General features: G+C 40.6%; 3 protein-coding genes across 3 annotated transcripts in view; 1 reads left to right on the forward strand and 2 right to left on the reverse strand.

Moving 5' to 3' along the window:
• The window catches only part of LOC104116869 (uncharacterized protein At5g64816), a 62,172-nt gene that overhangs the window by 16,079 nt on the left and 21,857 nt on the right, over window positions 1-24,236 (reverse strand). The window lies entirely within an intron of this gene.
• On the reverse strand, window positions 13,832-24,119 carry LOC108944210 (small GTPase LIP1-like). The gene is made up of 8 exons (XM_070175209.1): window positions 23,333-24,119; window positions 22,785-23,177; window positions 22,293-22,741; window positions 16,744-16,835; window positions 16,504-16,645; window positions 15,739-16,043; window positions 14,156-14,209; window positions 13,832-14,072 (listed from the first exon to the last, which is right to left on the reverse strand). Exons 3-8 carry the CDS (start codon window positions 22,384-22,386, stop codon window positions 13,920-13,922), a joined length of 840 nt encoding a protein of 279 aa, XP_070031310.1. The 5' UTR covers window positions 22,387-22,741; window positions 22,785-23,177; window positions 23,333-24,119; the 3' UTR covers window positions 13,832-13,919.
• LOC138891612 (uncharacterized) lies at window positions 17,369-20,665 on the forward strand. Its single transcript, XM_070175210.1, has 3 exons — window positions 17,369-17,593; window positions 19,190-19,528; window positions 20,087-20,665. Exons 2-3 carry the CDS (start codon window positions 19,208-19,210, stop codon window positions 20,585-20,587), a joined length of 822 nt encoding a protein of 273 aa, XP_070031311.1. The 5' UTR covers window positions 17,369-17,593; window positions 19,190-19,207; the 3' UTR covers window positions 20,588-20,665.

Raw genomic sequence — 24,236 nt, forward strand, 5'->3', positions numbered from 1 at the left:
CTTCGCAGGCGCGGGGTTTTGGGCCGCAAATGCAGAACCTGGGCTCCTAAGTGAGTTCCGCACCTGCGATGGATTTTTCGCAAATGCGGTGGCGCAGAAGCGTGAAATTTGTCCGCAGGTGCGAAAAACCTGGGCAGAAACCATAAATAGTACCCTTCGCGAATTTGGTTCATTTCCACTATTTTTCAAGTCGGTGTTTGGAGCTTTTGAAGTGATTTTTGAAGGGTGATTCAAGGGCTATAAGTGAGGTAAGTTGCTTGAGCCCTAATACTCGTATGTATGGTGATTTCCCGTTGTTTAATCATGTAATTAGTGAAAATGAGGAGTTAGGACATTGAATTTTTGGAGAGAAATTTAAGGATTTGAAGGACCAAACAATGTCGGATTTTGATGAATTTTGTATGTATGGACTCGTGAGTGAATGAGCTTTCTAGTTTTGTAAATTTTGTTGGATTTCGAGACGTGGGCCCGAGGGCCGGGTTTGAGCCAATTTCGGGTTTTGGGCTAATTTGATAATTTTTCTTGTGAAATTCATTCTATTAGCGTATATTGATGGTATTGTACTGATTGTGAATAGATTCGGAGCATTTGGAGGCCGAGTCGAGAGGCAAGAGCATTGCGGGGTAGAGATTTGACCGGTTTAAGGTAAGTAACGATTGTAAATCTAGTCCTGAGGGTATGAAACCTCGAATTTCATATCATTCTACTATTTTGAGGTGACGTACATGCTAGGTGACGGGCGTGTGGGCGTGCACTGTTGGGGATTGTGACTTGGTCTGTCCCGTAGCAACTGTAAAGTTGCATATTTTGTTGAACTATATGATACTTATATGTTTTAGAAAGAGTTTCTGTAAATCGGGCTGAATGTCATTTTTGGGCCTTGTGCCAGTGCTGTTTGGACCCTTAGGGGCCTTTTCTTATTATCCTCTCACAGTTTTCGATTGAAAATCTATACTCAGTCATGGTTATACCTGTTTACTGCATAACTCTATTTTATTACTCGATTTTGATGCATATAAATGTTGTTTTGGGCTGAGCATCCTGTTTTTACTGAAATGCCCGAGTGGCTTGAGAGGTTCATGATTGAGTGAGGCCGAGGGGCCTGATTTGTGAGAATATTTATAGGATCGGGCTGCACGCCACAACATGTTTGATATAGGCCGAGGGCTTGAGTGATTTATGCCATAATTTGGCTTGATATAGCACTTGGGCTAAAGGAGCCCCTCCGGCGTCTGTACACACCCCCAGTGAGCGCAGGTACCTAATGAGTGCGAGTGGCAAGTGTTGAGTGACTGGGAGGCATGAGTGATTGTGATATATGCCCGAGTGGCAAGAGTGATTGTGCGGTATGACCGAGTGGCAAGAGTGATTGTGAGGTATGCCCGAGAGGCATGAGTGACTGTGAGGTTTGCCCGAGGGGCTGTATATGAGTGATATTTTGCCCGAGGGGCTGTTTATGATTTCATCATTTTTGCTCACCTTTGCATTAAGTCTCTGTTTGAAAACTGTTGAAAAATATCTTTAAATAATTTTTACTGGAACTGGTTTAACGAGATATTTTGATTCAAATCCTGATTTTTAAAGAATGTTGTATTTTACTAAGATTTCATGATATGAACTTTATATGCTTTATTGCTCGTCACTACTGCTTAGTCTTTATTTATTGTTGTTACTTACTGAGTTGGCGTACTCACGTTACTCCCTGCACCTTGTGTGCAGATTCAGGTGTAGCTGGACACGGTAACGGTTGTTGATTATTCTGGTTGCAGATTTCACGGTAACAGGCATTCTGCAGCTTGGATCGCCTTAGGCAGGGTATCTGCCCTTTGTCTTTGTAGCTCCATACGAGCATGAGGTTTCAAACCTTCTACGAATGCGAATAGTTTGTCTTTGTCCCCATATCTCGTATGTTTAGCATGAGTGCGTAGAATTCCCGCATGTAATCCTACACTGACCTGGTTTGGCGGAGTTCACGTAGCTGTCTCCGTGCATTATATTCCAAGTTTTCGGGGAAGAACTGCAGACGTATGGTTGCCTTCAGTTCTGCCCATATGTTGAGAGTATCTTCCTCGGTCCTGATGGCTTCGTATTTCACTCGCCAACATCGTTTGGCATCACCCTGAAGATACATGGCAGCAGTTGCTACCTTTTTGGCTTCTTCCAACTGTCCTACAGCATCGAAGTATTGTTAGATGTCGAATATGAAATTTTCGACTTCTTTAGCATCCCGAGCTCCGTTGTATGGCTTTGGCTCCGGAATTTTCAGCTTTTGTGGCACAGGGGCGATGTTAATGGCTCCCCTGATTTAGTTTCGCCTCCTGTAAGTAGGCTTTGAGGGCAGCATTGACAACATTGAGTTGGCCTGTCAAGTTGTCTATGGTTTGCTGCATGGCAGTGAGTCCGTCTGTCTCTAGTTCCCGATAGGCTAAATCCTTGGCACGCTCCTGCTGGAGGTCCTCGAATTTGCCATGAATTGCGGCTGCTTCGACGGTTGTCGTATGCCGGTCTTCCTCAGAGTCGCGACTGATGTTTGCTATGTCAACTTCGGCCAGCTGCATTTTGCGGTCCAGGTCGTCCAACCTTTGCACTAGGCTGGTTTTTAGATCAGGCACCGTATCCACAATGGGTCGTAGTACGTCAACCGTCTCTTCAAGGACCGAGATGCGATCCCCGTAATTCACTATGGTCAGATATGGTGGCAATGGCAATGTGTTCCCTCGTCCGATGTCGAGCCTAGGCTCTGATACCAACGGTTACACGGCGCCTTCCTGAAGTTTCATGGAAGGGCCACGTAAGGCTAAGCAACCGATGTCAGTGCGGTTGATGTCCGCCAACTGAGGTCCCTTCCGTACGCTAGACTAGATTGTCAGTGTCGTACGGGAAAACCAATGTCATGAGCAACTGAGATAACTGAAATGAGCAATTGATGATGAAAGCTGATTGTATTGATGATGATGAAAGCTATTACAAAATGATATGCGGTGTCGGGGGAGAGACACCAATACAGAGAAATGTTTGCTTGCTTGAATGTTTGAATGCTTTGGTCCCCCTTAATAATGCTTAAAAAAATAAACCAAAGTTACATGACTTGTCCTATAAAAGTTGTTAGAAGCACACTGAAAATGAATGAAGTAAACATACTCTATAATTACAATGAAAAGGACTTAGTCTTCTACAAGGTAGAAGAGTCCAATGGTAGCAACTTTGTCTTGAGCATCAGGGTCTGCGCGCGTGGTACTGTCAGCGCGCGCGACACTATTTGGATCCGCCTGCGGCTGGGCTCTGGCGCTTAGATTAGGATCTGTGCGCGCGGAAATGTTGGCACTCACCAGCCATTGGGCGCTGGCGAGGATTATCAGTGGGGCGACAGAGGCACATGCGCGCTTGTCACTTGGCACTGCCGAGACCACGGGGCCGATCGTGGCGCTAGGCGTTGGGAAGCTTGCTAGGACGCCACGGGGCGCGTCCAAGGGGTCATGGGTCGAGGTTGGAAAGCACCCCATGACAGATATCACGCGTTCATGCAGGGTCCGAGGAAAGGCTGCGTCACCTAACCCTACTAACATTAGTGTTGCTTCCACGACTCGAACCTATGGCCTATAAGTCATATAGAGACAACTTTATCGTTGCTCCAAGGCTCCCTTCAAAAAGATCGATTGCATGTTGAAATAAATGACACAAAATAGGAGGCACATGCAATGGACCTAATCCTAAGCATCTTCCATGTTTATCAGAATTTCATCAGCTTCAGATTAAAGTGCATGTTCATATGTAACGATCCGGCCGGTCGTTTTGAGTGTAATAGCCCCGATCCCCTATTTACTATTTTTCCCGTATCTTTTTCTGCTTATGCGACTTGTCGGGAGGCCCTGTTTTTGGTTTCGGAGTGTTTTGGGACACTTAGTCCCTAAAACGGAAGCTTAAGCCTTAGGATTTTAACCGTAGTCGGAACTGTATGAATACAACTCCGGAATGGAGTTATGTCGGTTTCGTTAGCTCCGTTGGGTGATTTTGGACTTAGGGGGTGTCTAGATTGTGTTTTGGAGGTCTATAGATCATTTAGGCTTGAAATGGCGAAAGTTGAATTTTTGGAGATTTTGACCGGTAGTGGACTTTTTTATATCGGAGTCGAATTCCGATTTCGGAAGTTGGAGTAGGTCTGTAATGTCAATTATGACTTGTGTGCAAAATTTAAGGTCAATCGGATGTGATTTGATATGCTTCTGCATCGGTTGTAGAAGTTTGAAATTTTAAAGTTCATTAAGTTTGAATTGGAGGGTGATTCGTGTTTTTAGCATTGTTTGATGTGATTTGAAGGCTCGACTAAGTTCGTATGGTGTTTTAGGACTTGTAGGTATGTTTGGTTGAGGTCCAGGGGGCCTAGGGTTGATTTTGGGTGGTTAACGGATCATTTTGGACTTAGGAGAGATTGCAGATTTCTGGTGTTCTTCAGTTCTGGTTTCCTTCTTCGCGTTCACGAGGGGAGTCTCACGTTCGCGAAGAGGAACTGGAGGCAGGCGAGATTTTGTGCTTCGCGTTCACGATGGAGGTCCCGCGTTCGCGAAGCACTAAGGTACTTGGTCTACGCGTTCGCGGTAGAGGTCCCACGTTCGTGTAGAGGTATTGGCCAACTGGGTGTCCATGCCCTTATTGCCTACGTGTTCGCGATGTTGTTCCCGCGTTCGCGTAGGGTCGAGCTGAGTGGTCTTCGCGTTCGCGATGGAGGATTTTGGGCCGAAGTAAATTTGTGCTTCGCGAACGCGAGGTGTGGCCGCGTTCGCGAAGAAGGAAATGTGTGGCAGTATTAAAGTTTCCAAAAACGAGGGTTGACCATTTTTATCAAACTTGAGATAGGGAGCTCGGATTTAGACGAGATTTTGAGGGATTTTCAGATAAAGCTTTTGGATAACGATTCTTAACTCCTTTATGATTATATTCCACTAATCTATGGTTGATTTCATCATTTAATTTCGGATTTGGATTGAAAATTTAGGGAAAATGGGAAGAAGTTTTTCAACTAAGATTTTGGGTTTTGATTGAGATTTTGACGTCGGATTTAGATGATTTTGGTACGAATGAACTCATGAGTGAATGGGTGTTCATATTTTGTGACTTTTACCCGATTCCGAGACGTGGGCCCGGAGAGACTTTTTGGGGCGATTTTCTAATTTCTTGCTTTAGCTTTGATTTCATTAATTAGATTAATTTCTTATAGTTGTATTTATGGTATGTAATTGATTTTGGCTAGATTTGGACCATTCGGAGTCGGATATTCGTGGAAAAGGTGTTGTTACCGATTGATTGAGCTTGCTTCGAGGTAAGTGGCTTGCCTAACCTTGTGTGGGAAAAATTCCCTTAAAATTTGGTACTATTGTGATATGTGAGCGCCGTGTATGTGAGGTGACGTGTACGTACACGGGCTATTTGTTGAAAAAATCGATTTATTTTACTGAGTAGTAATCTGTTTTTCCTTTAAATTGAGTTATACCGCTTAAATAAGTATTAGTCGGTTTTCATTCTTAATTGAGCTATTCCAATATGTGTAGCTATCATGTTTAGTCTAATATCACATCTCTACGTGCTTTAATTGCTTATTTGAACTCTGTGAAGCATGCCTAGTTGATTTCCTGTTTTTCCTTGTTCTTTATCAGTATAACTGTACAAATCTTGTTGTTAACTGTTGTATTATCGGTTTGAGCTGTGTGTCTACTTTTGAGACTACGAGGCGGTTCCTCGGGAGTTCTCCCTGCATATTTACTTTTGAGACTACAAGGCGGTTCCTCGGGAGTTCTCCCCGCATATTTACTTTTGAGACTACGAGGCGGTTCGGAGTGTTTTGGAACACTTAGTCCCTAAAACGGAAGCTTAAGCCTTAGGATTTTAACCGTAGTCGGAACTGTGTGAATACAACTCCGGAATGGAGTTATGTCGGTTTCGTTAGCTCCGTTGGGTGATTTTGGACTTAGGGGGTGTCTAGATTGTGTTTTGGAGGTCTATAGCTCATTTAGGCTTGAAATGGCGAAAGTTAAATTTTTGGAGATTTTGACCGGTAGTGGACTTTTTGATATCGGGTCGAATTTCGATTCCGGAAGTTGGAGTAGGCCTGTAATGTCAATTATGACATGTGTGCAAAATTTGAGGTCAATCGGGCGTGATTTGATATGTTTCGACATCGGTTGTAGAAGTTTGAAGTTTCAAAGTTCATTAAGTTTGAATTGGAGGGCGATTCGTGTTTTTAGCGTTGTTTGATGTAATTTGAAGGCTCGACTAAGTTCGTATGGTGTTTTAGGACTTGTAGGTATGTTTGGTTGAGTTCCAGGGGGGCTCGGGTTGATTTTGGGTGGTTAACGGATCATTTTGGACTTAGAGATTGCAAATTTCTGGTGTTCTTCAGTTCTGGTTTCCTTCTTCGCGTTCGCGAGGGGAGTCTCACGTTCGCGAAGAGGAACTGGAGGCGGGCAAGATTTTGTGCTTCGCGTTCACGATGGAGGTCCCGCGTTCGCAAAGCACTAAGGTACTTGGTCTACGTGTTCGCGATGGAGGTCCCACGTTCGCGTAGAGGTATTGGCCAACTGGGTCCCCATGCCCTTATTGCCTACGTGTTCGTGACGTTGGTCCCGCGTTCGCGTAGGGTCGAGCTGAGTGGTCTTCGCGTTCGTGATGGAGGATTTTGGGCCGAAGTAAATTTGTGCTTCGTGAACGCGAGGATGTGGCCGCGTTCGCGAAGAAGGAAATGTCTGGGCAGTATTAAAGTTTTCAAAAACAAGAGTTGGCCATTTTTATCAAACTTGAGATAGGGAGCTCGGATTTGGACGAGATTTTGAGAGATTTTTAGAGAAAGCTTTTGGGTAACGATTCTTAACTCCTTTGTGGTTATATTCCACTAATCTATGGTTGATTTATCATTTAATTTCGAATTTGGATTGAAAATTTGGGGAAAATGGGAAGAAGTTCTTCAACTAAGATTTTGGGTTTTGATTGAGATTTTGACATCGGATTTGGATAATTTTGGTACGAGTGAACTCATGAGTGAATGGGTGTTCATATTTTGTGACTTTTACCCGATTCCGAGACGTGGGCCCGGAGAGACCTTTTGGGGCGATTTTCTAATTTCTTGCTTTAGCTTTGATTTCATTAATTAGATTAATTTCTTATAGTTGTATTTGTAGTATGTAATTAATTTTGGCTAGATTTGGACTATTCGGAGTCGGATATTCGTGAAAAAGGCATCGTTACCGATTGATTGAGCTTGGTTCAAGGTAAGTGGCTTGTCTAACCTTGTGTGGGGGAAATCCCCTTAGGATTTGGTACTATTGTGATATGTGAGCGTCGTGTACGTGAGGTGACGAGTACGTACACGGATTATTTGTTGAAAACCCCGATTTATTTTACTGAGCAGTAAACTGTTTTTCCTTTAAATTGAGTTATACTGCTTAAATGAGTATTAGTCTGTTCTCATTCTTAATTGAGCTATTCCAATATGTGTAGCTATCCTGTTTAGTCTAATATCGCATGTCTACGTGCTTTAATTATTTATTTGAACTCTGTGAAGCATGCCTAGTTGATTTCTTGTTTTTCCTTGTTCTTTATCAGTATAACTGTAGAAATCTTGTTGTTAACTGTTTTATTATCGGTTTGAGCTGTGTGTTTACTTTTGAGACTACGAGGCGGTTCCTCGGGAGTTCTCCCTGCATATTTACTTTTGAGACTACGAGGCGGTTACTCGGGAGTTCTCCCTGCATATTTACTTTTGAGACTACGATGCGGTTCCTCGGGAGTTTTTCCTGCATATTTACTTTTGAGACTACGAGGCGGTCCCTCGGGAGTTCTCCCTGCACATTTTCTTTTGAGACTACGAGGCGGTACCTCGAGAGTTCTCCCTGTACATTTGCTTTTGAGACTACGAGGCGGTTCCTCGGGAGATCTCCCTACACATTTACTTTTGAGACTACGAGACGGTATCTCGGGAGCGCCCCTGTTGTTATCACATTGTTCTTGTGTTGTTGTTTCTCTGTGAATCCTTCTGTTAAATTCTCAGTTTTACTTCATTTTAGTATATCATCTGCCTTTTTATTATATCCTAGTAGGGCCTGGGCCTGACCTCGTCACTACTCTACCGAGGTTAGGCTTGGCACTTACTGGGTACATTTGTGGTGTACTCATGCTACTCTTCTGTACATGTTTTGTGTGCAGATCCAGGTACTTCTTATCAGCCCCGCTATTAGCTGAGAGTGCTTGCTGTTGTACAGAGACTTCAAGGTACATCTGTCGCGTCCGCAGATCTCAGAGTCACCCTCTATTCTCTCATATGTCATTTACCTTCCGCACTTCTTTTATTAGACTATGGTGTATAGAGTTACTAGTTTCCTTCTGTAGCTTGTGACTCATGATGTTTCGGGTTTTGGAAAAGCTGTGTACGTCTAGCATTTTGGTTATTGTACATGCTGAGCGGCATTGTTATCGGTTATTCAGTATCTATCACAGTTAGTTGATAAGTTTTACTTTCGTATTGTTATTTCCGCAATTTTTTAGGCTTACCTAGTCATAGAGACTAGGTGTCGTCACGACGTTATACGGAGGGAGTTTGGGTCGTGACAAGTTGGTATCAGAGCTCTAGGTTCATAGGTGTCGTGAGTCACAAGCCGGTTTATTAGATTCTCGCAGATCGGTACGGAGACGTCTGTACTTATATTCGGGAGGCTATGGAACTGTTAGGAAAAATTATACTTCTTTGATTCCTTGTCGTGCGAAATTTGTTGACATCAAAAATTCTAAACTTTTGTATTCTATTCTTTCTCACATATTGTGAGGACCCGTACCGAATGATCTGATGACCAGGCACCCGCTCCCCCTGCTAGAGCCGTGAGAGGCCGAGGTAGAGACCAAGGACGACCACGCGAATTGGTCTCGGTGCGGTGTTGATGCAGGACGGTAGGGTGATTGCCTACGCGTCCAGACAGTTGAAGGTACATGAAAAGAACTATCATGTCTATGACCTTGAGTTAGCAGCTATTGTTCATGCCTTGAAGATTTGGCGGCACTATTTGTACGGTGTCCCTTGTGAGATCTACACCGATCACCGGAGTTTGCAGCATCTGTTCAAACAGAAGGATCATAACTTGCGTCAGCGGAGATGGTTGGAGTTGCTTAAGGATTATGATATCACCATTTTGTACCATCCCGGGAAGGCCAATGTGGTGGCTGATGCTTTGAGTCGCCGGGCGAAGAGTTTGGGGAGCTTAGCATATCTACCAGCAGTAGAGAGACCATTGACGTTGGATGTTTAGGCCTTAGCCAGCCAGTTTGTGAGATTGGATATTTCTGAGCCGAGCCGAGTATTGGCTTGTGTGGTCTCTCGGTCTTCTCTTTATGATTGTATCAGGGAGCGTCAGTATGATGACCCCCATCTGCTTGCCCTTAAGGACACGGTCCAACACGGTGATGCTAAGGAGGTCACTATTGGGGATGATGGTGCATTGAGGATACAGGGCAGGTTATGTGTGCCCAATGTAGATGGTTTGCGAGAGTTGATTCTTCAGAAGGCTCACAGTTCGCGGTACTCCATTCATCCGGGTGCCGCAAAGATGTATCAGGACTTGAGGCAGCATTACTGGTGGAGGAGGATGAGGAAAGACATAGTGGAGTATGTGGCTCGCTGTCTAAATTGCCAGCAGGTGAAGTATTAGCACCAGCGGCCAGGTAGGTTGCTTCAGAAGTTAGGGATTCCAGAGTGGAAATGGGAGCAGATCACTATGGATTTGGTTGTTGGACTCCCACAGACTCAGCGGAGGTTTGATGCAGTCTGGGTGATTGTGGATAGGCTGACCAAGTCATCTTATTTCATTCCTGTGATGACTACCTATTCTTCCGAGCAGTTGGCTCGAATTTATATCCGCGAGATCGTCAGGCTTCATGACGTACCGGTATCCATCATCTCTGACCGGGGTACGCAGTTTACATCATGGTTCTGAAGGGCTGTGCAGCAGGAGTTAGGTACTCGGGTTGAGTTGAGCACAGCATTTCACCCTCAGACGGACGGACAGTCCGAGCGCACTATTCAGATATTGGAGGATATGCTTCTCGCTTGTGTGATAGATTTTAGGGGTGCTTGGGATCAGTTATTGCCACTTGCGGAGTTTGCCTACAACAACAGTTATCAGTCGAGCATTCAGATGGTACCGTATGAGGCTCTGTATGGTAGGCGGTGTCGGTCTCCAGTGGGTTGGTTCGAGCCAGGCGAGGCTAGATTATTGGGTACAGACTTGGTTCAGGATGCCCTGGATAAGGTGAAGGTGATTCAGGATCGACTTCGCACAACCCAGTCCAGACATAAGAGTTATGCGGATCGGAAGGTTCGTGATGGTTCGTTCATGGTTGGAGAGTGGGCCTTGCTCCGGGTTTCGCCTATGAATTGCGTTATGAGGTTCGGGAAGAAGGGAAAGTTGAGCCCATTCAAGGTGTTGCGACGTGTTGGGGAGGTTGCTTATGAGCTTGCCTTGCCTCCCAGTCTTGCAGGGGTCCATCAAGTATTCCATGTTTCTATGCTCCGGAAGTATCACGGCGATCCGGCTCATGTGTTGGATTTCAGCTCAGTCTAGTTGGACAGGGATCTATCTTATGTTAAGGAGCCAGTGACTATTTTGGACAGGTAGGTTCGAAAGCTGAGGTCAAAGAACATTGCTTCCGTGAAGGTTCAGTGGAGGGGTCAGCCGGTCGAGGAGGCGACTTGGGAGACCGAGCATGATATGCGCAGCCACTATCCTCATCTTTTCACCACTTCAGGTATGTCTCTATGCTCGTTCGATGACGAACGATTATTTTAAGAGGGGGAGGATGTAACGACCCGACCGGTCGTTTTGAGAGTAATAGCCCCGATCCCCTATTTGATGTTTTCCCCGTATCTTTTTCTGCTTATGCGACTTGTCGGGAGGTCTTGTTTTTGGTTTCAGAGTATTTTGGGACACTTAGTCCCTAAAACGGAAGTTTAAGCCTTAGGATTTTGGCTATAGTCGGAACTGTGTAAAGACGACTTCGGAATGGAGTTATGTCGGTTCCATTAGCTCCGTTGTGTGATTTTGGACTTAGGGGCGTGTCCGGATTGTGTTTTGGAGGTTTGTAGCTGATTTAGGCTTGAAATGGCGAAAGTCGAATTTTCGGAGATTTTGACCGGTAGTGGACTTTTTGATATCGGGTCGAATTTCGATTCCGAAAGTTGGAGTAGGTCTGTAATGTCAATTATGACATGTGTGCAAAATTTGAGGTCAATCGGGCGTGATTTGATATGTTTCGACATCGGTTGTAGAAGTTTGAAGTTTCAAAGTTCATTAAGTTTGAATTGGAGGGCGATTCGTGTTTTTAGCGTTGTTTGATGTGATTTGAAGGCTCGACTAAGTTCATATGGTGTTTTAGGACTTGTAGGTATGTTTGGTTGAGTTCCAGGGGGGCTCGGGTTGATTTTGGGTGGTTAACGGATCATTTTGGACTTAGAGATTGCAAATTTCTGGTGTTCTTCAGTTCTGGTTTCCTTCTTCGCGTTCGCGAGGGGAGTCTCACGTTCGCGAAGAGGAACTGGAAGCGGGCGAGATTTTGTGCTTCGCGTTCACGATGGAGGTCCCGCGTTCGCAAAGCACTAAGGTACTTGGTCTACGTGTTCGCGATGGAGGTCCCACGTTCGCGTAGAGGTATTGGCCAACTGGGTCCCCATGCCCTTATTGCCTACGTGTTCGCGACGTTGGTCCCGCGTTCGCGTAGGGTCGAGCTGAGTGGTCTTCGCGTTCGCGATGGAGGATTTTGGGCCGAAGTAAATTTGTGCTTCGTGAACGCGAGGATGTGGCCGCGTTCGCGAAGAAGGAAATGTCTGGGCAGTATTAAAGTTTCCAAAAATGAGAGTTGGCCATTTTTATCAAACTTGAGATAGGGAGCTCGGATTTGGACGAGATTTTGAGAGATTTTTAGAGAAAGCTTTTGGGTAACGATTCTTAACTCCTTTGTGGTTATATTCCACTAATCTATGGTTGATTTATCATTTAATTTCGAATTTGGATTGAAAATTTGGGGAAAATGGGAAGAAGTTCTTCAACTAAGATTTTGGGTTTTGATTGAGATTTTGACATCGGATTTGGATAATTTTGGTACGAGTGAACTCATGAGTGAATGGGTATTCATATTTTGTGACTTTTACCCGATTCCGAGACGTGGGCCCGGAGAGACTTTTTGGGGCGATTTTCTAATTTCTTGCTTTAGCTTTGATTTCATTAATTAGATTAATTTCTTATAGTTGTATTTGTGGTATGTAATTAATTTTGGCTAGATTTGGACCATTCGGAGTCGGATATTCGTGGAAAAGGCATCGTTACCGATTGATTGAGCTTGGTTCAAGGTAAGTGGCTTGTCTAACCTTGTGTGGGGGAAATCCCCTTAGGATTTAGTACTATTGTGATATGTGAGCGTCGTGTACGTGAGGTGACGAGTACGTACACGGACTATTTGTTGAAAACCCCGATTTATTTTACTGAGCAGTAAATTGTTTTTCCTTTAAATTGAGTTATACCGCTTAAATGAGTATTAGTCTGTTTTCATTCTTAATTGAGTTATTCCAATATGTGTAGCTATCCTGTTTAGTCTAATATCGCATGTCTACGTGCTTTAATTGCTTATTTGAACTCTGTGAAGCATGCCTAGTTGATTTCTTGTTTTTCCTTGTTCTTTATCAGTATAACTGTAGAAATCTTGTTGTTAACTGTTTTATTATCGGTTTGAGCTGTGTGTTTACTTTTGAGACTACGAGGCGGTTCCTCGAGAGTTCTCCCCGCATATTTACTTTTGAGACTACGAGGCGGTTACTCGGGAGTTCTCCCTGCATATTTACTTTTGAGACTACGAGGCGGTCCCTCGGGAGTTCTCCCTGCACATTTTCTTTTGAGACTACGAGGCGGTACCTCGAGAGTTCTCCCTGTACATTTACTTTTGAGACTACGAGGCGGTTTCTCGGGAGATCTCCCTACACATTTACTTTTGAGACTACGAGACGGTATCTCGGGAGCGCCCCTGTTATTATCACATTGTTCTTGTGTTGTTGTTTCTCTGTGAATCCTTCTGTTAAATTCTCAGTTTTACTTCATTTTAGTATATCATCTACCTTGTTATTATATCCTAGTAGGGCCCGGGCCTGACCTCGTCACTACTCTACCGAGGCTAGGCTTGGCACTTACTGGGTACATTTGTGGTGTACTCATGCTACTCTTCTGCACATGTTTTGTGTGCAGATTCAGGTACTTCTTATCAGCCCCGCTATTAGCTGAGAGTGTTTGCTACTGTACGGAGACTTAAAGGTACATCAAACGCGTCCGCAGACCTCGGAGTCCCTCCATACTTCTTTTATTAGACTCTGGTGTATAGAGATACTAGTTTCCTTCTGTAGCTTGTGACTCATGATGTTCCGGGTTTTGAAAAAGCTGTGTATTAGACTCTAGTGTATAGAGATACTAGTTTCCTTCTGTAGCTTGTGACTCATGATGTTCCGAGTTTTGGGAAAGTTGTGTACGTTTAGCATTTTGGTTATTGTACATGCTAAGCGGCATTGTAATTGGTTATTCAGTATCTATCACAGTTAGTTGATATGTTTTACTTTCGTATTGTTATTTCTGCAATTTGTTAGGCTTACCTAATCGTAGAGATTAGATGTCGCCACGACGTTATACGGAGGGAGTTTGGGTCGTGACAAGTTGGTATCAGAGCTCTAGGTTCATAGGTGTCGTGAGTCACAAGCCGGTTTATTAGTCTCGCGGATCGGTACGGAGACGTCCATACTTATCTTCGAGAGGCTATGGAATTGTTAGGAAAAATTATACTTCTTTGATTCCTTGTCGTGCGAAATTTGTTGACATCAAAAATTCTAAACTTTTGTATTCTATTCTTTCTCACAGATGGTGATGACCCGTATCGGAAGATCTGATAACCAGGCACCCGCGTCCCCTGCTAGAGCCGCGAGAGGCCGGGGCCGGGGTAGAGGCCGAGGACGACCACACGGTGCAGCCAGGTAGATCATCTAAGAAGTATCTCCTCCTGATTAACTGAAATAGAGAACCCCGCACTTCAATAATGTAAGATAGATTAAGTAAACCTCAGTTTAGATGCAAAGCAATAATATACAGACCATGCGGAAAAACTTCATGACAGCTTCTTTGTCATATCTTTCTCCCTTAGCGGCCTGCAATATTTCTAAAACATTACACTGTAAATCCATTGACACTTATTATTTAAATGAGATTAAACTTCTTATTCACCATTTTTGAAAGAAATTTATAAACTTACATCAATAAATAGCAACATGAAATAAACTCAACATTCGCCTTTTGTCACAAGACTTATTATCATGGGTGGAGCTAGGGTGGCAAAAGGGGACCCCCCCCTTGCCGGAAATTACACTATATACAAGGTTAAAATTATTTTTTATGCATATATAGCAGATGTTGAATCTGGTCCCTTTGCCGGAAATTACACTATATACAAGGTTAAAATTATTTTTTATGCATATATAGCAGATGTTGAATCCCCTTGACTTTCTCATGTATTTACTCCTTTATATTGAATCCCCTTATAGCAGATGCATGTTTAAAAATTTCGAGGAGAGTTGCTGGGGCAGGGGGGGCAAGGGCTAAAAAAAGCAACCGGAGTGTAGAGAAAGCATAGCTATCTTTCAATTTGAAAATAGGCCTGAATGCTAGCCATATCTAGCTTCTCTTCATGTTTACTATTATTATTCATTGGCAGGAAATAGAAGCTGCCTATTTCATAAGCTATCCATTAGAAAAAAAGCTAAAAGTTCCAAGCTTCAGACTACCCAATATGACAGTAGCTATTGTTCTTTTCTCCCTCTCTTTTAGGGGTCTGGTTGCAATCTAATGAAAAGACAGCTTATGATCAGTAAGACCAAAAAATGCTTTAATTTGCCAAACTCAAAAGACATGTCGATGAACAGCTTAGACCTACTAGAACGTCCTTTTTCTAATGAAACTGAGACATGTAACGACTTATACAGAAGCTTAGCCATGAAGAAGAAACAAAGTGATGGATCAAACAGGGATTTGCCAATTAATCTATCAACTACTCAAATCTAACTAGTTCCAAATCGATAATAAATGTATGATCAGAGAATCTCAAGTATGAAAAAACTATCCAAAAAAGGAGAAGGAAAACCAAGTGGAAGAAGGAAAAAGCATCCTGTCCCCTTGGTTCAGTTGACAGTTTATATAAGTCAACAATCTCTCAGCTTTTATAGTCTAAACTATATATATATAAACAAAAAAGAAAGATTATTCCTATTCAGTTACTAAGAAAGACTGTTGGTAGCTGGAAACCATTTTTCTTCTCTTCATACACAAGAAAATGCAAGCAGGGTAGAGCTCAAGAGAAGATTCGAGAATAGTGTAAGGTAATCTCCACAAGATTTACAAAAATGGGGAAAAAAAGAGTTTCAAACCTTTAAGCATGCACCTCAATAGACTGCTACCCTTACTAAGCACCTTTTACCCAACAAGAAGAAGATGAAAACTTAAATTGCTATGCCAATACAGACTTGGTTAAACAAGAGTGAGCACTGTGAGACCAAAACAACAAGCTTAAGCATCAGAATTTGTGTTGCCCGAGAGAATATTGTTTTTCTCAACAAACCAAGATGCATCACTCTTTAATAGTTTTCAAATATGAATCAATGCAATTTGTGTTAGACAAAATTACCGCAATAAGACCTCCACCACCAGGAAAACTCTCTGTCAATGGGATCTCTTCGCTTGAAGGAAGTAGACCTTGCTTCTCAACCCACTGGCGAGCCATATCAACAAGATTGCCACTGCTTCCTCTAGTGCCCTCTTTTGTAGCACTATCTGCTTTATTGCCAATGACAATGTAAGGAACAGGGAGACCACCAGGACCTCCTGAAGCTAGAGGAGCCGAGAATGTCCCTGCTGTTGCTATCTCTACAGCCCACTTCTGCAAGCTTGTTTTTGTCCTTCTTTGAGATAGATCATATACAAAGATAACACCTAAAGTAGAAATTAACAAATCTTACATATTAGATTTCGTCCGACTATCATCAGGATGAATAATTCTGCAAAGTGATCTCTTCCCACCTCCGTAGAGAGAGATAGTATACAAAAGTAACGCCTAATGTGGAAATAAAAAGGATTTCATCCGACTATCATCAGAATGTATACTTCATGGAAAGAAAGTCGTCCACTGCCCTCTCCCAAATGAAGGAAAAATGTAAATATTAAAAAATTTGATGACAACAAACATGTGAAAACATCTCTGATTGAGTGATTTCTGCTAAAATAAACAAACATAATCAGATATCTAGCACATGTTCGTGCTTTAACCATCTTCTGATATTAACGATCAGGTATTTAGACACAGAGCCATCCAGAATAGATATCGTACATGTTTCCGCAAGAAGAAAATTTTAGGCAAAAAAAAACAGTTTAAGAGATGAAGCTAGTTGCTCACCATTAATTTGTGAGTAGAACAGAGATCGGCAATCTTTATAACGATCATGTCCTGATATATCCCAAAGTTCAATAAAAAAATCTCTCTCAGCATCACCTTTTATGCTTGCTGATGAGCTACCAGAATTTCCATAGGTAGTGTGCTTTACAGAAGAAACAGGAATAAATTAGTTTTTATAGGACATGCATTCTCAGCACATTTTCATATTATAGGGAGAACAAAATTATCAGTGAGCCATACTTTTACTCCGACTGTACAGCCAATTGTTTGAGGAGGGCGAGCAATGGAAGAACCGTTGAGAATCAGATGAACAAGAGAAGTCTTCCCCACACCTACCAGAAAATATGAAGCAGAAAAAATGGTGAAACTAGGAGCTGAAAACAAGGAATCACTGGGTATAAATAAAAACAGAGAAACTAATATCCAGAACATCTTACAAAGTCTGAATATCAAGGGGAGAAAAGCTAATGCCAAACAAGAAAGACTTGAACACTTAATAAGAAGACTACATCAGAATGAACTTAGAGTATATAAATTGGAAAGTAAAACCTAGTGTATCCAAAGAAACATTGATTGAATGAAATACACAAAGGGCATTTGAAAATGATATCCAAAGATAGTGATACATTTTGGATCGGGCAACTAAACCTAGAAGATAATTATTAGAGCAAGTGAGGCTATTGTTTAGATTAAGGGTGTGTTTGGTCCCATTTACTCATGTTTGGTTGGCACAAGTAGTTTGGAAAATATTTTCCCAATCAACTTATTTTCCTTTAATTGGGGGAAAATATTTTCCCTAAAATTTGAAGGGAAAACATTTTCCTAAAACCAAAACGCGTGATCTAGCTTCTCTATCCCCTCCCCACCCCATCACTGGTTCTCAAACCAGTTGATTAATTTCTCTCCCTTCTCTCATCTCGCTTCACTCCAATTTCTCTCTCTTCAGTCTCGCGTTTTAAGATCCTCCGCCATCGCACCAAAACACCCAACTTGTTGTTTTCTCCGAGGTCGGAGACAAACGCTTTGGATCTGGAGATCAGGAAATGCTCTAAAATCTCCGTCAATTTCGCTCTTGGGCTCTTGATTTTAGGTAACGCACGTCCCCCTTTCCTGCGTTTGTTTTAAGGGTTTTAAACTTTTCTTCAATTCCTTCTGTTTTTGCTTGGTGAACTGATGAATAATAGTCTAATGCTCTGCCTGATATCCATTGCAATACAAAAGATTAATTCATGAGTTCAAATTTTCAATATTTAGAATCCTAAAATGTAATTTCTAACCTGAATATAGTCAAAATTGGTACATCTTCAGTTAGTTTGGTTTATCTAAGTATTCAAAACTTTTGGTAATTGTTCTTCATGTTGGGATTTGATAGAGTTTGTTTGTTCATGATCCACTTTCTTGTTGTTTTTGCTGCTCAATATTAATTTCTATATGATATCAGGTTCTATGTCCTCTTTTGTCTTTTAAGTTATGAAACAAAACAATGTAGTACTGGAAGTTAATGTTACCTATCAAAACACAAGTGTTGAACTTGGAAGCTTTTCTAGCTAGGATATTGTCGATCAAGAAGATAATATATGATTCAAGTTCAATGAAATTTTAGCAATGTGGCTTCACTCGCAACTTGGAAATTTGATTGTTGTGTGGTCAGAGGAGCTTATATGTTGTGCATAGTTTCATAAAAAAGTAAAGGATCCATATGGACAATATCTACTAAAAACGAGAAACCTACATATTCTTATATCTTTTGGGTTGTTTGAGTGATTTACTGGTTCCAAGTTCGATTTCTTTTAGGCTCTCTTTAATGCTTTTATCAATCCATTTTTATGAGTAGAAGTTCTAAAGTTGGGTTGCAACAGATGGATTCGATTGAAAACGACGAAGATGATGCAATAATTGGAGCGGCAGCCATATCTATCTTAGATGCCGGGGCTGCAATTATTTTAGCCTACGAAAATCAAAGTAACATTCCTAGGGCACCTTATACCAATAAAGACCAAGAGAGGGAATTTTACATGAATAGTATTTTGAATGGAAGTACTGTTCATTGTGTAGGTCCGATAAGAATGAGCCAACCCGTACATTTTGAATTGTGTAATGCTCTTAGAAGAAATAATTTCTTGAGATCAACCAAAAATATGTCTTTGCAAGAACAAGTACTAATTTTCTTAGAAATTGTTGGTTTTAATGAACGGTTTCGCAAGATAGGGTCCCATTTTTATAGGTCGATTGAATCTGTTCATCGATGTTTCCACACTGTACTTCAAGCAATTTTGAAGCTCTATCCAACCCTTGTGAAATCACCGAATGATACTATCCAGTCGGAGATAAGGAACAACTATCGTTATTACCCTTGGTTTGCAGTGAGTAACATATTAAATATTAAGTTTTTAATTAATTTTGAATATTAGTATATATTTTGAACACCTAGACAAAGACGTGAAGAAGCTAGGGAATGGTCGTTGAAAAGAGATGCCATTGCTCATGCCATGTTTACAAACTATGATCGGAGGAGGAATAGATGAATATAATCTATCAAGAAACAGTTTTTTTTATAGTCATCTTGGTTTTAATTGTTTGTGTTTAATTGTTTATGTTTTCATATACTCTTATGTACAGTGACTTTACATTCTATATGATTTTGTTGTCCTATCTCTATTTATCTTAAATTTCATGTTTGAGATAGGAACTATAACAGCTAACAATGGTAAAAAAAGGAGATAAACAATTTAGGTGGACAAAACCAATGGAATATTTGATGTTGGAGATCCTAGCTGATGAAGTGAAGCAAAGGAATACATCAACTAATCAGTTTAAGGCCATATCATTCAATCGTGTTTCGAATGCCATTAAGCAACAACTAGGAATGGAGGAGTGTTCACCTAAGCATGTGGAGAATCATCTTAAAATACTAAGAAGCACATGGAATACAGTGCAACCTCTTCTAAACAAAAGTAGTCTTGGATGGGATGATAATTTGAAGATGATTACTGCTAGTCCTAGAGTTTATGCTTTCCACGTTCAGGTAAAATGTTTTCTTATATGTAATGTCATTTGCAAAGGTGCCAAATTTGAATATGGTTCTAAAATTTTCCCTGACATTTTATTTGATTCTGTTGACTGCTAGATTCTGCAAATTCTATTTTTTGAGTTATTATGTCTTTTTCGTTTACATGGATTTTCCTGTTATTTTGTATGAGAAACTTTTGATTCTAGTATTAGCAGAATTAGCTCTTAAGTTAGAACTCATACTTTGATAAGTTGTTACTTCATTATGCATTAACCAGCCTATGTATTGTCGTTTCGATCTTAGAATGTATCTTTTAAAATTGTGTTATACTGCAGAAGATAACTGATAAAAGCTAATGCAAATGATTGTCAGAGCAATGCTCTGGGACATACATAAGGGAGAAGTAGTAGCTGAGTAAAGTGTGTTTCTTTTTTACCTTATCAAAAAAATAAAGTGTGTTTCTTTTCTCTTGAAATTGTCGTATGCGAACGATGTAATATTCAATTATTTTCCGTGAACTCACTGAATTATTCACTTGTTTCTTATACTTTTTGCTTTGTCGTTGTATTATAGGCTCATCCTACTCATGAGAAGTTGGTTAACAAAAAGATCGAAATGTTTGAAGAAATGTCCCTCGTGTGTGGGAACAATCGAGCTAGGGGTGATTGTGCTAAGTCGCTTGATGATATAGGCTTGGATTGCAGTTCGGAGAAAGGTAATGATAATGACATTGAAGGGCCATCTAAGGAAAAAGATGTGCAAGATGTAGTAAGTGGAACTTCTCAAGCTAAAGCAAGTCGCAAACGAAGTCGTTCTTCTGATGTGCAAGATGTGGTCAGTGATATATCAACAAAGCTTGGAGAAGTGGCAGCGGCAATCAGTAAAATAGCTGATAGTCGACTAGATATGACAAGATTGTACGAAGAAATTATGGCATTTGAGGGTTATGAAGAAGAGTTCTTAGGTGAAGCTTTTGATTATTTGGTGCAAAGTGACATGTTAGCTAAGGCATTCATGGCAAAAAATCAGAATCTACGCAAGGTTTGGCTGGAAAGATTCAAGCGACAACACTAAAATACACAAATGGGGTTGGAAGAACAAAGCTAGAATAGGAAGCAATTGTCATAGAAAGATATTTTGTTGCTTGTCCAATATGGTATGCCATACTTCTGTGATGGTTTTTCTCATGTCTACTTGCTTCTCGAGTACTCCTATACGGAGAATGGTTATTATGGAGTTGCTCATATTTCTTCTCTTTTATGTGTGTATGAGACGTTTATCATTGTTAGCCTGAATCTTATATGTTGCGAGAGGTTATATAATAAAAATATTGTTTTAGTGACTACAAAATTATTCCTGTTATGGGGTTGAGGTCTATTATTGAGGTTTATTAACAAAATGAGTATTTTCTTTTCATGTTGTAGAAATAGAACTTTCATTTTGTTTTAACAAATAAAAGAGTATTTTCTTTTCAGTTATGGAGCTCAAATTTTAACGTTCTTGTGTGAAAAAGTAAATCTAACATATTAGTTCCTTTGGGTTTATTAGAATTTATGAGAAGAATAATTGAATTCTTGAAAGAAAATAGCGTTGTGGAAACGTTGAGTAATTGTGGTGGGGGAGACTGGAGAGCACAAGAAACATAGGAACTGGGGGAGGGTTGGGGATGAGGAAAGTAGCATAGAAAATTATTTTCCTACAAAACATTGTCTGTTCTCTAACCAAACACTAGAAAACATTTTCCGAAAAAAGTTTTTCACTCACCAACCAAACAAGGGAAAATAAGTGATAACACCGTTCATTTTCCGGGAAAACATTTTCACCCTAAGTGTTCAAATGAGCAATCTGATTGTACATCCTGTTTTCAAACTTGTATCAAAAGAAATTCATTTTACTCTTAATAATCATAATACAACAACAACAACAACATATCTAGTGTGGTCCCATAAGTGGTCACAATATCAAAAGAAATTCATTTTATTTTTTTCTTGATAAATATATCATCAGAAAAAAACTTCTATTTATCTATTCTTAATAATCAGCATTCTCATACACTTACACCATCACCAAACAACTCTTAAGAAGGTGTTCTATAAACTCTAACATATTAGGAATCATCTCACCACAGCTACGAACCAGACTGTACGATGATACTAAGACGTGGTCACAGATTAAATAGGTTGGATCAATCATTACAATATTTATCAAACAAATGTAACAGTATGCAGTACCCATATCCTCCAGATTTAGTAGGTTAAAAAATTTCTTGCAGTTATAAACAGTTTAGTGGCTCATCACCAACTTTTTAGTAACAATAGAGAACAGGAGCTCCCAGATTCTAAATAAACTCTTCATCATCTTGCATTGACCTAAATTTTCCGAATTGCGAGAAGTCCAAAAGAACTTATGTCTTTGTTTTTTTGGATAAAGGTGGCGTCCAGTCCGGTTGCTCATCTCGACTATTCCACCGGGTACCTGATAATCCCATTAGCACAGGTATAACCTCCTTCATTGACCTCTACGCCACACCCTTTAGCTCAACCCAAAAGCAATTATGTCTATAAATCAGAGACCTCATATTATTAGCATCTATTAGTTATCTCCGTTCCTGAAGCATTTCTGAATCTATGCAATTACTATATTTTACCACCAAACACCAAGCTACAGACTAGAAATCAAATTCAAGAAGATACATAACTAGTAAGATGCATAAGAAAACATAGCAAAATCATATAATCAAAAGATGAAAACTAAAAGCATTTAAATTTTAGCTAAATACCTGAATCTCCAACAACAAGCACCCTGACTTGTCCACAAGGTGGACCACCAATATGCTCTTTAGTCTCCCTTTCCCTTTCCCTCCAAAACATCATCTCCTCCTCCTCCAAAAACCCAAACCAAAAACCAACAGAATACAATCCAATAAAAAAAGAACAAATTTTGAAACCAACCCAAATCAGCTAATCAACTCAAGTACCATAAAACACAACCTGAATCTCCACAACAAACAACATTTGTTCAAGCCCATATCAATAGCAAATACTACCCACGAAATGCTTCAGTTTCAAGAACCCATCTCCCATAAGATTCAACACTGCACTGAATTAACCAAAAACGCAATAACAGTAGATCTATTAACAAATCTTGAAATGGGTGAATTTAACTAAGGTATATTTTTGCATTAACAGTATGTATATTTTACATGTCTTACACCTATCATTAGACCAACTTTGCGCGAGAGTGATATTCCTTTCTTACACTCTATGACCACTTTACATGTTTGAAGCGATGTCCAATTCTTTTTTGAAATTTTCCACAGTTTTTGATTTATCTAAGGTGAGGCACTAATCCTACTTGTGTACTCAACAATGTTATGTTTTATTCATAGGGTCTGTTTGGATATTTTAATACTCCATGTGTTAGCAAATACTAAACTAAGGGAAGTAACCATGCAGCACATGGCAATATCACCAAATGTTTCCAAATTTAAAAAATGCTTGAATTCATAGTATCAACAGAAATTTCAAGCTACAATAGTTTTCCTTTCTGGAGATTTCGGATAAAAGGCACCAGCATACTGATACATTGGAGAAACCTATGGAAAGTAAACAGGCCAATTGAAGTAGTACGAGTCTCGTGCTTCTTTATCCATGTACTGGTTCCACTGCAATTAATGAAAACTCAAATGAGAGAAAGAATCAAGTAATTCCGTCCTAGTTATAAACTAAAAACATTGAAACAAAAATCTTTTTTTTTTACAACTCTATAGCGTATAAGGGAGAACATCATTACATAAGAAACTTAGGAAGCATCGAGTACCTTAAATTCGTAATCCTTATTTTTCTTTAGAGCTTTCTTCCAGTGATGTTGCTCAAAGAGCATGGCTTTGTCATGCCAGCTGCACATAACACATATTCAAAAGCTCAGACGCAGCAAAAAGGAAGTTTTTAGAAATCTCAGTCATGCATTAGTATGGGTGTCGTTGAGCCACCACTTGACGATATCGGTGGCCAACATGGCAAAATGTAATCACCTACTGGGGTACAGATTTAGCCATAGTGGAGAGCACCTAGGTCAAACTAAAGTTTCTAAGCTATAATGGCATCCACAACTCAGAAGAATAGCTCTAATGAGATCAAGAAGGATAAGTCAGCCCCCATCACAATTTATGAACGTTATACAAGCACCATCATGCGGGAAGCTTCGAACGTTGTTGTTAAAGAGAAATGATCAAGCGGCAGTTAAAAACATGGAGCCTTTATGCTTAATCAATTATTCACTCCTACCTTGTATTAGATCTCGAGAGTTGAAGACTTTGCAACTGTTAGTGTAAAGTGATAAACAGATGAGCTAAGTAGAGGAGAACGATGACCCAAGAACTTCCTTGAAAAATGAACTTGGGAAATAGGAGGGAGCCACATATTACCCTTACTACACCTTCACTCGGTCTCCCTGCGAAAGCACCCTCTTTGCACCCCCTTTTGCGAAAAATATAGACGGCTGCCATCTTTATTTCTCCTACCGTACTACTAAGCAATACATGAAAGATCAAACAGCTAATCTTCAAGAAGCTGATTAACAAAAGCACTCTACTGTTCTCATGTATAGTTTTGTTCTAGTGAATATGAAATGGTTCTAGAGAGATGCATTTATTAACAAATTTATTATAAACCCAACAATATACTACCTCATTAGCTTTCGCAAATTCTCCCAATTTCCATAC

Source organism: Nicotiana tomentosiformis, chromosome 5, assembly GCF_000390325.3.
Source record: "Nicotiana tomentosiformis chromosome 5, ASM39032v3, whole genome shotgun sequence".
Taxonomy (NCBI): domain Eukaryota; kingdom Viridiplantae; phylum Streptophyta; class Magnoliopsida; order Solanales; family Solanaceae; genus Nicotiana; species Nicotiana tomentosiformis.